The sequence below is a fragment of the Sporothrix brasiliensis genome (assembly GCF_000820605.1).
Source record: "Sporothrix brasiliensis 5110 chromosome Unknown Cont15, whole genome shotgun sequence".
In the NCBI taxonomy this organism is placed as follows: Eukaryota; Fungi; Ascomycota; class Sordariomycetes; order Ophiostomatales; family Ophiostomataceae; genus Sporothrix; species Sporothrix brasiliensis.
In genome coordinates, this window is record NW_024467134.1 from 687,133 (window position 1) to 702,540 (window position 15,408).

Sequence of the window (15,408 nt, forward strand, 5' to 3'; positions counted from 1 at the left end):
AGGAGGAGACGCACACACACAGGCACGGGCACAGGCACAGGCACAGGCACAGGCACAGGCACAGGCACATGCACAGAAGCACACCCCCCGAAACACACGGAACATACGGAACACACGGAACACACAGGCACACACATTATAAGACCGTTTCTGTCCAGCCTTCATACTTGTCACACACCCTGTCCATGTCTCTCCCCCTCCCCCCTCGTCTACTCCCCATACTAATTCTCTAACTATCCTGCTTCCCATTTTCCGTTTCCTGATACTCGCTCGCACACCATTCTCGATACTCATATCCTTCTCTCTTGGACATATTCACGCTGCATTACCATCTCTGTTTATCTTTACCAAAACTAGCAACACCGCAGCAACTCGTCCCGTGGTCTCGTCATACTGGGCGGTCCAAATATTGATGAAGCTGTTCTAAACAGTACGATATAAAGTGCAAAACTAACACAGGCCATAACCGGACCACAAAACAAAATTGATATTTACACCAGCCAGGAGGCCACAGTAAACACCTGACAATCATCCAAGCGACTGTGAGGTCTCTATATCTCACAAACCTATAGAAAGGGTGACGACTGCTCTTACACGAGACACAAAAAAACGTCCATTGGTATACGGCGACCTCATTTGAATTCAATACCATGGCTGCGTCCATGCCGTCGCTGCCCTTTCCTTTCGGTCCTCAGATCCCTCTGACTCCACCTCCTGATTACCAGTCATTTTCACTCCCCGGGGGACCGACACCACTCTCACCAACTCTGCTCAAATCTTTTACGCGGGAAACGTACGGACATGGCAACGGCCTTCTCGGCAACAGTCTCAGCGGTGGACCCGGCGGCCTTGCCGGCAGCCTCAAGGGCGTAGGCCCTCAAAGCGGGATAACGGCGAGCCAGCGGCCGATGCCGGGTACCGTGAACGCCGGTATGAATGGAGGACCAAAGCACGCATTTCCACCACCGGTCCCACCACTACCGTCACTAGTACAGCAGCAACAGAGCGGTCAGCAAGGGAGTATCAAGGTGGAACAAACAACGGCACCATCTTCAACGGTAAAGACAACAACTGCCTCTCCATCGACAACGGCAGCACGTCGTCGGGCCACGCCGGGAGCCAAGACGACAGGGACGGCTTCCACAAGACCAACAGCAGAAGCAGTAGCAGCGACGTCGTCCGAGGGTGGGACCCTGTCGCCGTCCGACCCGCGCTACCTGGCCATCGCATCCCGTATCGCCGCCTACTACCACCAACGGTGCCAGGCCGTCGCCAACCTCCAGCAGCAGCGGTACCTGGCGTGGGCCAGCATGCAGCGCCAAAAGAGCCAAGAGATGACGCAGGCAGCCATGCTGGTGGTCGCCTGGTACATCCGCGACCGCATCCAGCGGCGGCGGCGGCGGAAAAAGCGGCAGTTCCGTCGGGGCCTGGCAGTCAAGGCAGCAGGCGAGGACAACAAAGTCAGAGTCGTAGAGGGTGGCGGCCGTAGAGCACGCCGCTCGAGTGCTGCTGTTCGCACCGGACGCCCTGTGACCAAGGGCGAGGCCGTCCGCAAGTGGGTGCTCCAGGTGCCAGAGTTGGACGACGCTGTATCGCCCAACACGCCCGGCGCACGCGACCGCCCGGCCGACCCGGACGAGGTCGCCTTTGACATTGACCGCGACACGCCGTCAGACAACGACACGCGGTTGTACAATGTGGCCGACAACCTGATCAAGAGCCAGCTGGCGCGCATCAACGTGCCCATGATGGGCGCCCTGTCGTTTGACGCCAGCGAGAGTGAGAGCGAGAGCGAGAGCGAGAGCGAGAGCGGCGATGACGAAGAGGCCGAGGGGGACGACGACCTATACGACGACAGCAAGCCTGTCGGCCTGGGCGCACACAGCGTCGAGGACGATAGCATGGTTGACTACGAGGAGCGCGGGGCGCCCATCGAGGCCGTGGCGGTCGGCGTGGAGGCGATGATCAAGGACGCCACGGCCCCAGCGACGGCTGCGCGGGCCGGCCTCGGTGCCGGTGCTGTCCCGCAGCCTGCCAGCAAGCGCGGTCATTCCGATGAAAACGACGTCAAGAATGACATGGACGACGACGACGACGACTACGACTTTGACGACGACGACGAGTTTGAAGAGGAGGACGACTGCGACGACGGCCAGGACGGCGCGGACCCGCAGGTGTCGGAGCTGAGGCACAACGGCACGGGCGCAGGCGGTGGCAGCAGCGGCCGTCGTCGGGAGACGAGCTCGTTTTTGTAGGAGGAGAAGAGGTATACGAGTACAGAGGGCGTTTAATGGATGGCCCGCTGTTGCTTTCGTTTGGCTTTCCCCTTCGCTGTGACTACTCTCCTTTTTCATCCTTTCTCCGCTCCATTCACGAATCATTTGAAGCAACGTCTCAGTATATGCCACCTTCGTTTTAGGGGTTTCTTGTTCTTTGTATTTTAGCACGACCGTCTATGATACATGTCTACTGCATTTATTTCATTTGTCCTTTTCAGGTTCATGGAATCAATTTCTATGTTCTGACAAGCCGAGGATTCTTGTGCTTTGATCGTATGTTTACTCAATCACTGCTGTTTATTCGATTTCCGTGTCAGTTTTGCCGTACTTGCCACTCTATCACCAACTCAACGTTATCCAACCGAGCACAGTTCACACCCAGAATACGATAATGGCCGAACGTGACAACGAACGACGCAGCCCCTGGTAGCCGTCCATGTCAGCAACTAGTAGTTTACCAGCCGACCGAATGCCCTCATCCTTCTCTATCCCTTCAATTTCGGTATCTCACAACTGCATCGTCTTCCACTTGGCGAGATGGACGACCACAGCGGCAGTCAGCATCCGCAGCCATCGTGATAAAGGATCGACCATCCGTCAAGAGGCATGAATATCGCTCCGTCTCCTAATCCTTACTACTTTTCAACCACGATACGTTCTACTTTATTCTCACGCCTCGAGTCCAGCGCCGACGTTTTTTCCTTGCCTTGTCGGATTTTCCGTCGGGGCTTTTGGTCGTACCACTTCACTGCAGGAAACGTTGTAATTTGCCCCGGCCACGCAAGTCCGTTTGAGACACAGACGTGAGGAACGTCGGGCGGAGAGCTGCCGAGTCGTTCCATCACAGCATCAGTTCCCCCGCCTATGCGCCTACGAAGTAGCGACCACATCCCACGGTGTCGGGGGCGGGGCCAGAGGCCCTACGCTAGGCCGTATGCGGCAGTACAAGAGAGAGGAGGGGGTGGCCCACGCAATTACGTAGGGGAGAGCGGTGTCCTGTTTCAAAGAGGGAAGCTGCGGCCCTTTGTTGCAGGAAAATACGGGGTAATCCTACTTCGTGCTCTTGCCTTACCGCCGTAGCTTGGCTAGTGCTGTGTGAGCTCACGCGGCGTAAGGTGGCAGGTGCGAACGCGAGGCCGTATCGGCGTTTCTTAGTGACCTTCCTTGCCGCCCTGACAACTTTCTTGCTCAATTCCTCCTTCCTCTTTTGAGATTTAAACAAGCCCCTTCCCCGACCCGGCATTCCTCCCCTTTCTCTCTTTGCATCGCTTTGTTATTTTCTTTCTCTGCAATTCACCTCGCCGTCCTCTCGTATCTCTCTCTCCACCGACTCGTGTGCGCGTCTCACGTACATCACTCTCGTTCGTTCTCCGAGCTTGTCGAAGCCCGCATTTAGCCGGACCCGCTGACCGAGCTCACAAGACCCGGTTTTGTCGCCAGAGCCTCACCGTACGCTTCGATCTCGAACCTTGCTCTGGCCCTTCGTTCGTTTGCATCCTCGACGCATCCTTCCCTAGACACACCCAACACACAGATACACAGAGACACAGCCCTGCACACAATACATCATGGGCGGCGGCGAACGAGCTCCGCACGTGTGCGGCCACCACAGCTACCCGCAGCTGGCCCACCGGCCCGTTGGCCAGAAGATCTCCAAGATCTACCGCGAACGCATCGGCCAGTTCTACTCCCAGGGACAATGGGACAAGGTCAACCTGCTATCGTATGTACCACCCCTTTGCGGCTGCAAAGACACAGAGACACGGATTGTGAGATGCAGCAAGGTTAACATGCCCCAGCATGATGGATGACGGCGTCGCCGCCGGCAAGCCACACGTCAAGCTCTCAAAGTGGTCCGTTCCGGGCCTCGACCGCCCCACCTTCGCCGAGGCCGTCAAGCAGAAGTTCGAGGAGGCGTCGGTGGGCGACTCGTTTGGCCCCTCGTGGTCCACCCACTGGTTCCGCGTCGAGATCACCGTGCCCAAGGAGCTGCAGAAGAAGGAGCTCCTCGAGTTCCACTGGGACGGCAACAACGAAGGCCTCATCTGGTCCGAGAACGGCGAGCCGCTGCAGGGCCTGACCGGCGGCGGAGAGCGCATCGAGTGGAAGCTGCCGGCGAGCTTCCGCGACGGCAAGCCCCACATTGTCTACGTCGAGATGGCCTGCAACGGCATGTTCGGCAACGGCAGCAACGGCGACAGCATCCAGCCTCCCGACCCGAACCGCTTCTTCCAGCTGACCAAGGCCGACATTGTCGCCGTCAACTACCCCGCGCGCCAGCTCTGGATCGACGTCTGGATCATCGGCGACGCCGCCCGCGAGTTCCCCGAGGACTCGTGGGAGCAGCACAAGGCCCTCGACGTGGCCACCCGCATAATCGACACCTTTGAGCGCGGCAGCCAGGAGTCCATCCTGCGTGCCCGCAAGATCGCCGAGGAGTACATTGGCGCCAAGGTCGACGACCCCTCCGTCTTCACCACCAAGCCCGGCAAGGAGCCCATCGTCTTCGGCATCGGCCACTGCCACATCGACACCTGCTGGCTGTGGCCCTGGGCCGAGACCAAGCGCAAGGTCGCCCGCTCGTGGACCAACCAGTGCAACCTGATGGACGAGTTCCCGGAGCTCAACTTTGCCTGCTCGCAGGCCCAGCAGTACAAGTGGCTCAAGCAGTTCTACCCCTCCGTCTTTGAGCGCGTCCGCGCCAAGGTCACGAGCGGCCAGTTCCACCCCATCGGCGGCAGCTGGGTCGAGCACGACACCAACATGCCCAGCGGCGAGGCCCTCGTGCGCCAGTTTGTCTACGGCCAGCGCTTCTTCGAGGGCCACTTTGGCGCGCGCTGCCAGACCTTCTGGCTGCCCGACACCTTTGGCTACTCCAGCCAGCTGCCCCAGCTGTGCCGCCTGTCCGGCATGACGCGCTTCCTGACCCAGAAGCTGAGCTGGAACAACATCAACAAGTTCCCGCACACCACCTTCAACTGGATCGCCCTGGACGGCAGTCAGGTTCTGTGCCACATGCCGCCGTCCGAGACGTACACCGCCGAGGCCCACTTTGGTGACGTCCGCCGCAGCGTCTCCCAGCACAAGTCCATGGACCAGGACCACACGTCGCTGCTCGTCTTTGGCAAGGGCGACGGCGGCGGCGGCCCCACGTGGCAGCACGTCGAGAAGCTGCGCCGCTGCCGCGGCATGGCCGACACCGTGGGCCTGCTGCCCCGCGTCCACCTGGGCAAGTCCGTCGACGACTTTTTTGACCACCTCGAGGCCAAGGCCGACAAGCTCGTCACCTGGTACGGCGAGCTGTACTTTGAGCTGCACCGCGGCACGTACACCACGCAGGCGAACAACAAGCGCAACAACCGCCGCGCCGAGTTCATCCTGCGCGACATTGAGTACCTGGCCACCCTGGCCTCGCTCCAGCCCGGCTCCGAGTACAAGTATCCCAAGGCCGACATCGACGACATGTGGGAGGCCACGCTGCTCTGCCAGTTCCACGACTGTCTTCCCGGCAGCTCCATCGAGATGTGCTACGACGACTCGGACGAGCTCTACGCCAAGCTCTTTGACACCGCCGACCGTGTCCTCAAGGACATCTACGACGTGCTGGGCTTCGCCCCCGTCGCGTTTGGCGCGGCCCAGGCGCAGGTGGATGATTCAACCTTGGCGGCCGTCAACACGCTGCCCTGGCCGCGCAAGGAGCTGGTCGCCATCTCGGAGAACGAGTGTGCCGTCGCCGACGGCGCCGGCTCGCTGATCCCGCTCCGCCCCCTCTCTTCGTACGCTGCGCCGAACAAGGCGCCCGTCACGGTCAGCGAGGTGTCCAAGGGCGTGTTCGTGATGCAGAACGCCGACCTGCGCGTCACCATCCAGAACGGCGTCATCACGTCGCTGTACGATTACCTCAACGAGCGCGAGGTCGTCTCTCCCGGCGAGAAGGCCAACCAGTTTGTCATCTTCGACGACAAGCCGCTGTACTGGCAGGCCTGGGACGTCGAGGTGTACCACCTGGACACGCGCAAGGAGCTGGAGACGACGGCTGTGTACATTGGCGAGGAGAAGGCGCACCGCGTCAGCATCGTCACCGAGACGCGCATCAGCGACAAGAGCAGCATCCGCACGACCATCAGCCTGGCGGCCGCCCTGCCCGGCCAGCCGTCGACGGTCGAGGTGACGAGCGACGTGGACTGGCACGAGACGATGCAGTTCCTCAAGGTCGAGTTCCCCGTGACGGTGCGCAACACCGAGGCCACGTACGAGACGCAGTTCGGCCTGGTGCGCCGTCCGACGCACTACAACACGAGCTGGGACATGGCCAAGTTCGAGGTGTGCTGCCACAAGTTTGCCGACCTGTCCGAGAACGGCTACGGTGTCTCGATCCTCAACGAGAGCAAGTACGGCTTCGCGACGGTGGGCAACCTCATGCGCCTGTCGCTGCTGCGGTCACCCAAGGCGCCCGACGCCCACGCCGACATGGGCCGCCACCAGATCCGCTGGGCCATCATGCCGCACAAGGGCGCGCTGGGCGCGGCGACGATCCGCAAGGGCTACGAGTTCAACAACCCGCTCCAGTCGGTGGTCCGCGCGCCCAAGCAGCTGGGCCTGGGCCCCGCCGGACCGACGGCCGCCAAGACCAAGACCAACCCGCTGCGGCTCGTGGGCGACGCGTCGCTGGTGCTGGACACGGTCAAGCGTGCCGAGGACGACGCGGACGTGCGGTCGCAGACGGCCAAGGACGCCGACGGCCCGCACCTGCCGACGCCACGCAAGAGCCGCAGCGTGGTGCTGCGCATCTACGAGAGCCTGGGCGGCCAGTCGCGCGGGTCCGTGGTGGTCAGCAAGGCGGCGTGGCCCGTAAAGGCCGTGTACAAGACCAACCTGCTCGAGGACGACCAGGAGACGGTTGCGCTCCGCACTGCCCTTGACGAGAACGCCGACGAGACGGCCACTTTCGACATTGAGCTGCGGCCGTTTGAGGTGGCCACCTTCCGGGTGCAGCTGGCGTAAGAACGCCGGGCGTAAGAACGCCGGGCGTAAGAACGCCGGGCGTAAGAACGCCGGGCGATGGGCGAACAGAACGAAGAACGGCAAACGACGATTGGAACGACAGAATGGGAACGGTACGGGTTGGGAAGCAGACTGAGACACGTCTTTTTGTTTTTGTTTGCTTGTTTTGTTTTGCTTTACTGTGCTGAGGTTTTACTTTCTTTGTCCGTAGCATTGCAATTTTGCGACTTGTTATATATATTTGGGTTGCTTCTCGACCTTTCAATTGGAATTGGCCTTTTCACGGGCGTACGATACCATACGATAACAACATTGCGAAAGAAGAGGGCAAAGAAATCTAAAACGGAACGAAGAGCAGAAGGAAACAAAAGATGCTGATTAAAACTCGCTCATAGCAAAAAGATTGACAATATGTGTCGTCTGAAGTTTGAGAAATCTGGGTGGAAAGTGAAGATCCTGGCAAACACAAGGGCAAATCCAATGTACAATCACCATATCGTACATGTCGTTGTTGTTCTCCATTTCGTCCAGCTACCGTCGTCATCCTCGTCGTCGTTGTCGCTGCACGCCGTCTACTCCAACTGCTCCAGCGTGTCCTCCACCAGCTGGATCAGCTCGTCAATGTCGGGCCGCTCGGCCGGCTCGACGCTCAGGCACCGGCGGACAACTTCGCGGACCGGTTCGCTGATGGTCGTCTCGTCGGCCGGCACGGACGCAGCAGCACCAGCAGCAGCGCCGCCACCGGCCGCCCCACTGGCACTCATCCCCGTCCCCGTCCGCTTGGGCGGCCCTGAGGGCGCCTTTGGCTTGCGACCGGGTCCTTCGTCGGGGAACCGCCAGTCGCCGCTCAGGACGCAAATCGCCAGGGAGCCGCCGGTCTCGTCGGACCGCATCTCAAACGGCGACTTGCCCACGAGACACGCAAACAGGGTGGCGCCCATGGACCAAATGTCGACCTTGGTGTCGACGACGCCGCCGGTCTTGACGTCAAAGAGCTCGGGGGCGCGGTAGGGCATGGTGCTGTGCTCGGCGGCGACGTCCTGGGTGGCGATGGCGAGGCTGCGGGAGGTGATGGCCAGCGGGCTGTCGGCAATGGAGCCGAGGTCCATGAGGATGGGGGTGGTGCCGTCGTCGGCGATCATAATGTTGCCTGGACGGTGCGGTCAGTGGGCGGGGGAAGTACACGAAAATGAACAATGAACATGGGCCGTGACGTACCTGGCTTGATGTCACGATGGGCGTAGCTGCGGCCGGAGCCGCCGCCGCCGCCGACACGCGGCTCCTCGTCGCCCATGAGCGGACGCTGCTGCTCGGCCTCGAACTCGTCGTCGGCACCGGCCGCGCGGGAGCCACCTGCACCTGCACCGCCAGAGCCCGAGCCAGAGCCAGGGCCAGACGCAGACGTGCCGGCTGCTGCGCGGGGCCCCCCCGCTGCGGCACGTCCATGTGCTCGTCACTGGTGCTGCCGCCGCCCGCGGCCGCCGCGGGACTGCCCCGGTACACGTGCATCTCCCGCAGCGCGCGGCAGATGCCCAGGAACAGCTGCATCAGCTGCTTCTCCGGGAAGTGCGTGTGGTTTACCAGGTTCGCATTGATCAGGTCCTGCAGGTTGCCCCGCCGGTAGTACGGCAGCACAATGTACACCGTCTTGGCCGGCCCGCCGCCGCTGTCGCCAATGTTGCCGCCGCCGCCGCCGCCGCCCCGTTCGGTGGCCACGCTATAGTCGACCGAGTGGATGATGCCTTCGGACCGCGCAAACAGCCGGTACGCCTCGACCTCGCGCATGGCCTGGGCGACGGACTCGGCGCCAAAGGGGCACCGGATCTTCTTGAGGGCAAACAGCTCGGCGGTCGCAGTGTCCTGGACCAGGTAGACGTAGGAGAAGCCGCCCTCGCCGAGCAGCCGCAGGATCTTGAAGCTGCGGCCGTTGATCTTGAGGGTGGGCGTGCTCGGGAAGCACGACAGGCAGCTGCCCATGGAGTAGACGAGGTCGAGAATCGTGCTGGCCATGGTGCGCGTGCGGAGGAGGCACTGGAGGCAGTCGAAGGGGAGGATTGGCGAGGTTGTCGAGATGTTCTTTCGGTGTCTTTTGCCTCGTCTGGTTCTCGTCTGAGGTTCGTTTCCAACTCTTGTTCGATTCTGTGTTTGCAGCTTCGAGGTCCTTGTTGGCGTCGTTCATCAGCTTGTCTCCGGAAAACACACGTCAGCCTGTTCTTTTTTTGTCCGTTTTGTCCGTTGCGCCCAATCTCTCAGCCACGATTAACGGCCGACGCAACTTCACTAGGAGCTGCCACAAGGTCCGCAGCGCGACGCCGCAAGGCGGATCCACTGGAGAAGCTGTCTCGTTGGCTGGTTTTAGCGCAACTGGCCAGCCCCCAAATTGGCCCCATTTCGTCTCACCATTCTGACTAATCATTTGTGTCACCTGATTCGGCACGTGTAGGCACACTGAAGTCGTATGGCTAGAAGTACGATTCGTAGATGTGGGAAGACCACGGTACTGCAGACCTGTTATCTAGCCTTAACGTTAGAGCCTTCTATTTTGCCAGTTGGCTTAGTGGTAGCGGTCTATTCCTATAATAATGCAGAGTTGATGCTAGTCTTCAAGGTCGTTTTTGGTGGCGAAGGGCCATGGCTCAGAAGTTGGATGGAATTGTTTGCGGTCGTGCTCACAATGCCAGAAGTTCTGGATGTCGTGCATTCCTTAACTCGTGTCGCGTTGTCGCTGCTGTCTTTGTTTTCCAGAGGGACTCCGCCTTGCCAGGTGCAGCAGACCTCTTCTCTTGATAGACGACGATCCTCTGATCTCCTTCCTCCCGTCACGCTTGGGCCTGGTCAGATGACGGCTCCTGAGAGTATGTCGTACACTGTAGATCGTGGTAAGGCTGGGCTGGGCCCTTTTACATCGTATTGCTTTACCGTTTCGAGAAGCGCAAACGATCCAGGCTTCAAACGATCGTGGCAAGGCATTGCGTGCTACAGTCGCACGTACAACTTATAATCTCGCCCTCGACACCCAACGGAACGACAGATATGCCGTCGTTTGGGTTGTTTTATCCGTCTTTGAAGCTCATGAGAAACGCGTTGTCATATCGCTACATTGGCTGATTGGCTGCAAAACAAAAATATGTAGAGACTCGCCGGCGGCCGTTTTTATACACAGAGCGTTAATGGTTGCCTCCAGACTTCTTTAGTCGCTCGCTTGTTGCAACCGTTCCTGGATTGCCTAGTGGCAGTTTCGTAGTTTCCGTAAGACTCGTTCCTTGCCTCCGCCTCCTTTTCTTCTTCTCCCTTCACTCTATTTATTACGCCGCCCTGCCTGCCCATCATTATCAAAAAAAAAAAAAAAAAAAAAAGAAAAAAAGAAAAAAAAGAAAAAAAAAAACACGGATTTTTGATAATTTTCGTTTTCAGAGCAGTTTCTCCCTTTGTCGCCTCTCTCCCCCTTTTTGTCTGTTGCAACGGCTCCTATTTAGAGCTGCGGCCGCGAAAACGAAGTAGAATGAGGAGTTGAGAGTTGAGGAGTTTGGCAACGCAAGGGTTCTTTACACGTGATAATTAATCTCTTTCATCGTCCGGCGAGCCTGGAGAGCCTGGAGAACCAGCGAGTCAGACCAGGCTTCTCCAAGCACATGCATATGGGTACATCGTACTTGATCAAAACCGATTCGCCTTCTTCAGACCGACCGAAAGATCAGAAAACTGGAGCCGAGTTCCCACATTCAGTAGCCTTGCAAGCCCGAATCGCCGCCCCCTTTTCCGCCTAGGCGCTAGCAACCAGTTTTTTTGTTCGGCATCAGTCGCATCATTCACCCAAGCTTCTTGAAAGAACGTCGCCTTCGTCGATGAGTGAGGATCGAGCGAGCAGATACGTATTCGGTATACTCTGTGTGTCGTTTTGGACGGTTAAGATGGCGTTTTATAACACAATGGAACAAGGGATATGTCTCTCAAGTTGGGCAAGAAAAGAAAATATGGCCGCGAGTACGACGTATGGAGAAGCTTAATCGTAAGCCTATCCTCGATTGAGAAGGCGTGAAAGTGAAAGCGGAAAGTTGACGGCACCCGAGCAATGCAGGCCACTTACAAAAGGTACATCCGCCCAAGCTTTTCTCCATCGTCAATGTGACATGCCGTCGTACATCGTCCTTCGTAAACGGGACGGAAAGCTTCAACGTCGCCTCTTTGTGAATGTCCTTTGTTCCTCATCTCTTAATTCATACAACCTCCCTGGACTTGACAGAAAGCCACAAAATCAATGTCTTACACTTGGTACACTCAGTACACTCGGCACTCTTTCATCTCGTTTGTTAGAAACACACCCCCATCACCGTGTTTGTCCACGTAATACGAGGGCGATGATCCTCACAAACGGTATGGGTCTGTCTAGGGCAGTACACAAAACAACCACAACCGCCGCCCAGGAACTGTTTTTTTTTTTTTTTTTTGGTGATGACGGCAAGTGCATGAAACATTTGTTCCTGTCTCTCCGGTCGAATAATAATGCCACACACCGGAGCCGAGTGTCCCTTGCAGAATTTCTACACTCGGAGCAATGTCTTGAAGCAGAGAGCTGTTCTCTGTAATAAAAGACATTACAGAACTAGGACTCCATTCTAAATTCTCCATTCTCCATTCTCCATTCCCTATTCCCTATTCTCATTACTCCATACTCCCTCCGTACTCGGGATCTGAGGGGGAAAATAAAAAGAAATAGAGTGACAGAAAAGAAAGAATGGGTCCAGACCGTCTGCTTTCGTCCATCCTGTCCCACCCGCCTTGAACATCGACAACGGCGGTAGCCTCGAACGCATCTTTTCAACATCCTACTCCAAAGTACCTCACACTGGCTTGTCCTTCTTTCAACTTCTTACGTCCGACTACAGTACGATACCAGAGTCAACTACACTCGCTGGACCAGATATTGGCCTAGAAAGGAGGACCCTACAGCCTTCACACCATTACCAACAAACGTCTTCCTTCGATACACGACACTCAGCAGCGGCGACGAACTGGTCGAGGCAGCGCCCTCTCGACGATGTGATGTAGAAGAAACACGACTCTGTGTACAGTTTTGTACAGCAAAAGTGCAGCACGGGCAACACTGCGAACTAAATATATCTGAGGGAACGGCCACGGCCGTTGGACGGCTGTGGGGGCTCTCACGAAGCAAGGCGGCCGCGTTGGTGTGCGCAGACGGCCGAGAGGCATCACCATCCCTTTTACTATTTTTGCCGTTTTTTGATGCCCATGTCCTCATTGTGCTTTTATATCTCCTACCAGCCGCTCTATCCCATTCATTTATGGTTCACCTCCTCGCGACCCTCGATTTCATGAAACGATCGCTTCGACTCTTCGACATCGCCATTGTACCAACACTCTTTTTATCGCCTTTGCACTCATCAACACACCATGCCTGTCTACAAATACCCACCACCCAAGAGAGCCAAAATGCTCTTGCTCTTCCAGCGGCACCGCCCACGAGCCTACCTTGCGTTTCTTCTCTCGATTGTCCTTGGCCTCGTCGTCATCATAGCCCACGTCGGCGCCGGTCTCGCCCGCGCGGCCTTGGTCCCGTCGCCACCCATCATCCACGTCACCAGAAGCAGCAGCAGCAGCAGCTTTTTGGAGGGCACGCGGGCGGCGGGCCTGTCTTCCCGCTACGGCCTGCAACGTCCACCGCCCAAGGGCGGCGTTCCTCCGTCCAAGGAGATGCTGCGCTACTGGAAGCAGCTCCTACAGGCCATGATGGACGCCGGCCCCAAAACAATGAAGGAGGTCGTTCTCCAGGACATTGTGACGGACGACGACGTCCAGCCGAACCCCGAGCTTGACAGGTACCGCGAGCGGGTCGACAAGGTCCACCTGCCGGACGACCTGCGGGACGCCATGAAGGCGGCCCATGCGGATTTTGTGCGAGCGGCGCGGAGCCTGGGCCAGCAGCTGCCGTATGCGGGCAAGACATATGGCCGGCGTGTCGAGAATTCCGAGGCAGAGGCGCAAGCGGCGGCGGCAGACATGGAGAAGCAAGCGGGGAGGCGACTGAAAATGGATGCCGCAGGAGGAGCGCAGGCGAGGGTCGGAGGCAGAGGCAAAGCCACGGGCTTTGTGACCAAGACAAGAGCAAAGGCAACGCCCGAGGCGACAGCCGCCACCACAAAAGCAACGCCGGGCAAGACGGCTGCCAGCGGCCCCGGCGCCGTCCCCACCCGCGGCATCGTCATGACGGCGGGCGGCAAGTACGTCGGCATCGCCGTCACGTCCATCCTGATGCTGCGCCGCAACGGGTCCCAGCTGCCGGTCCAGCTGTTCCTGGACAGCGACAGCGACTACGACGCCAATCTGTGCGAGACCGTCCTCCCCGCGCTCGGCACCGAGTGCCACCTGATGCAGCGCTTCTGGGAGACGACGCCCTGGATGCCGCCGCTCGCGCGGTTCCAGTTCAAGGTATTTTCCATCCTCCTGTCGTCCTTCCAGGAGGTCCTCTTTTTCGACGCCGACTGCTGGCCCATCCACAACCCGGACGCCCTGTTCGACGCGGCCCCCTTTCGCACGCACGGCCTGGTGACGTGGCCCGATTTTTGGCTGTCCTCGACGGCGCCCGTGCTCTACGACATCCTGGACGTGCGGCCGCCGCGGCTCGCGGAGCGCCGCAGCTCCGAGTCGGGCGTGCTGCTGTACGACAAGGCGCGCCACGGCACGAGCCTGGTCATGGCCGCCTACTACAACTTTTACGGCCCCAGCCACTACTACCCGCTGCTGTCGCAGGGCGCCCTGGGCCAGGGCGACAAGGAGACGTTTCTGCACGGCGCCATGGTCATGGGCAACCCGTTTTACGCCGTGCACACGCACATTGGCATCCTGGGGCGCTGGATCAACGGGACGTATATGGGCGCCGCCATGCGCCAGGCGGACCCGAGCGACGACTACCGGCTGCACGGCGACGGCGAGGGTGACGACGGCGACAACAACAACAACAACGACAACAACAACAACAACGACAACAACAACAACAACGACAACAACAACAACAACGACAACAACAACAACAACAACGCGGTGCGCGCCCGCTGGATGTTTGTCCACCACAACATTTTCAAAATCGACCTGCGCCACCTCGCCGCGTCCATGCGCGGCGTCTACGCGCGCAACGAGCAGGGCGCCCTCTCGCGCCTCTGGCAGGCCGACGGCGACGACGACAGCTTCAACCGGGACGCCGGCTACGACGTCGAGCGGGCCATGTGGGACGAGGTGCGCGGCGCCGTGTGCACGCACACGTTTCTCACAAGCCGCGAGTGTGCCGACCTGGAGGCGTACTACAAGACTGTCTTCTTGTAAGGGGCTGCGTTCATCACAACCGTCCTTGTCGTTGTGCTACTTTTATTCTGGTGCTTTGTTTCTCATCATGGCTTTTGGGGGTTTGGGATAGAAGGACTTGAGGTCTTGGGGCGTTTTATTCTTTTAGAGTACTTTGTTTTCCTGTTGGATGTCCATTTTCTTCGCATGGTCCGGCTCCTACAGGATCTATTCTCGGGCGAGCGCGTTTCTATGGCGATTGGTTTCTTCGCCACATCTAGATGCATACAGCCGGCCCTCAAGACGGGACCAATAGAGGCTGGGATCGTCGTACTTTGGTGTACAGTATGGGCTTTTGGTGGTGTATACACGACGGTAGGAAGCCGTCCGATCGGGGATTGATAGACGCGTGTTTTGTAATGAATTCGATCTTGACAATTCAGAAGGTTCAATGAGACCATTGTCAAGATCTTACTTTGGCCGGTCACCTGTACAACCAAAACGAGTGTCAAATGGCTGACCACGGTTTCACTCACTTTAAGATGTCGTGCAACGTCACGCAGACACACGATGCAATGGTAGGAGCGTGTCGGTACACCGAGCAACCGTCACGGTTGTTGCGTATAAATGTCGTATTGCATATTGCGTTGCAGTTGAAGAAGTGGCACATGAGCACGTGTCGTGCTTCCAAGACAGAGTTGTCAGACATGTCTTTGCAGTATTTTACGACTGTAAATCAATTGTGAAATAGAGAACATAATTCATGCTAAAATTCACGACCCCGTCTCAGAAATTCACGAAAAAATACAGAACCGGTAGAAGTTCCTAT

The 15,408-nt window shown here is 58.2% G+C and overlaps 4 protein-coding genes across 4 annotated transcripts; 3 read left to right on the forward strand and 1 right to left on the reverse strand.

Annotated features, from left to right (window-relative positions):
• Positions 1-650: 650 nt before the first annotated feature.
• On the forward strand, positions 651-2,255 carry SPBR_05851 (uncharacterized protein; the record flags this gene model as incomplete). Its single annotated transcript, XM_040764114.1, has 1 exon — positions 651-2,255. The coding sequence occupies one exon, from the start codon at positions 651-653 to the stop codon at positions 2,253-2,255; it is 1,605 nt and encodes a 534-aa protein (XP_040622003.1).
• Positions 2,256-3,847: 1,592 nt separating this feature from the next.
• Positions 3,848-7,283, forward strand: SPBR_05547 (alpha-mannosidase; the record flags this gene model as incomplete). Its single annotated transcript, XM_040763810.1, has 2 exons — positions 3,848-4,002; positions 4,079-7,283. 2 exons carry the CDS (start codon positions 3,848-3,850, stop codon positions 7,281-7,283), a joined length of 3,360 nt encoding a protein of 1,119 aa, XP_040622004.1.
• A 572-nt stretch (positions 7,284-7,855) lies between these two features.
• SPBR_05911 (serine/threonineeeee kinase 16) lies at positions 7,856-9,293 on the reverse strand (the record flags this gene model as incomplete). Its single annotated transcript, XM_040764174.1, has 3 exons — positions 7,856-8,433; positions 8,502-8,642; positions 8,687-9,293. The coding sequence occupies 3 exons, from the start codon at positions 9,291-9,293 to the stop codon at positions 7,856-7,858; spliced, it is 1,326 nt and encodes a 441-aa protein (XP_040622005.1).
• Positions 9,294-12,695: 3,402 nt separating this feature from the next.
• On the forward strand, positions 12,696-14,621 carry SPBR_05737 (alpha-mannosyltransferase; the record flags this gene model as incomplete). The annotated part of the gene is made up of 1 exon (XM_040764000.1): positions 12,696-14,621. One exon carries the CDS (start codon positions 12,696-12,698, stop codon positions 14,619-14,621), a length of 1,926 nt encoding a protein of 641 aa, XP_040622006.1.
• Between the last annotated feature and the right edge of the window lie 787 nt (positions 14,622-15,408).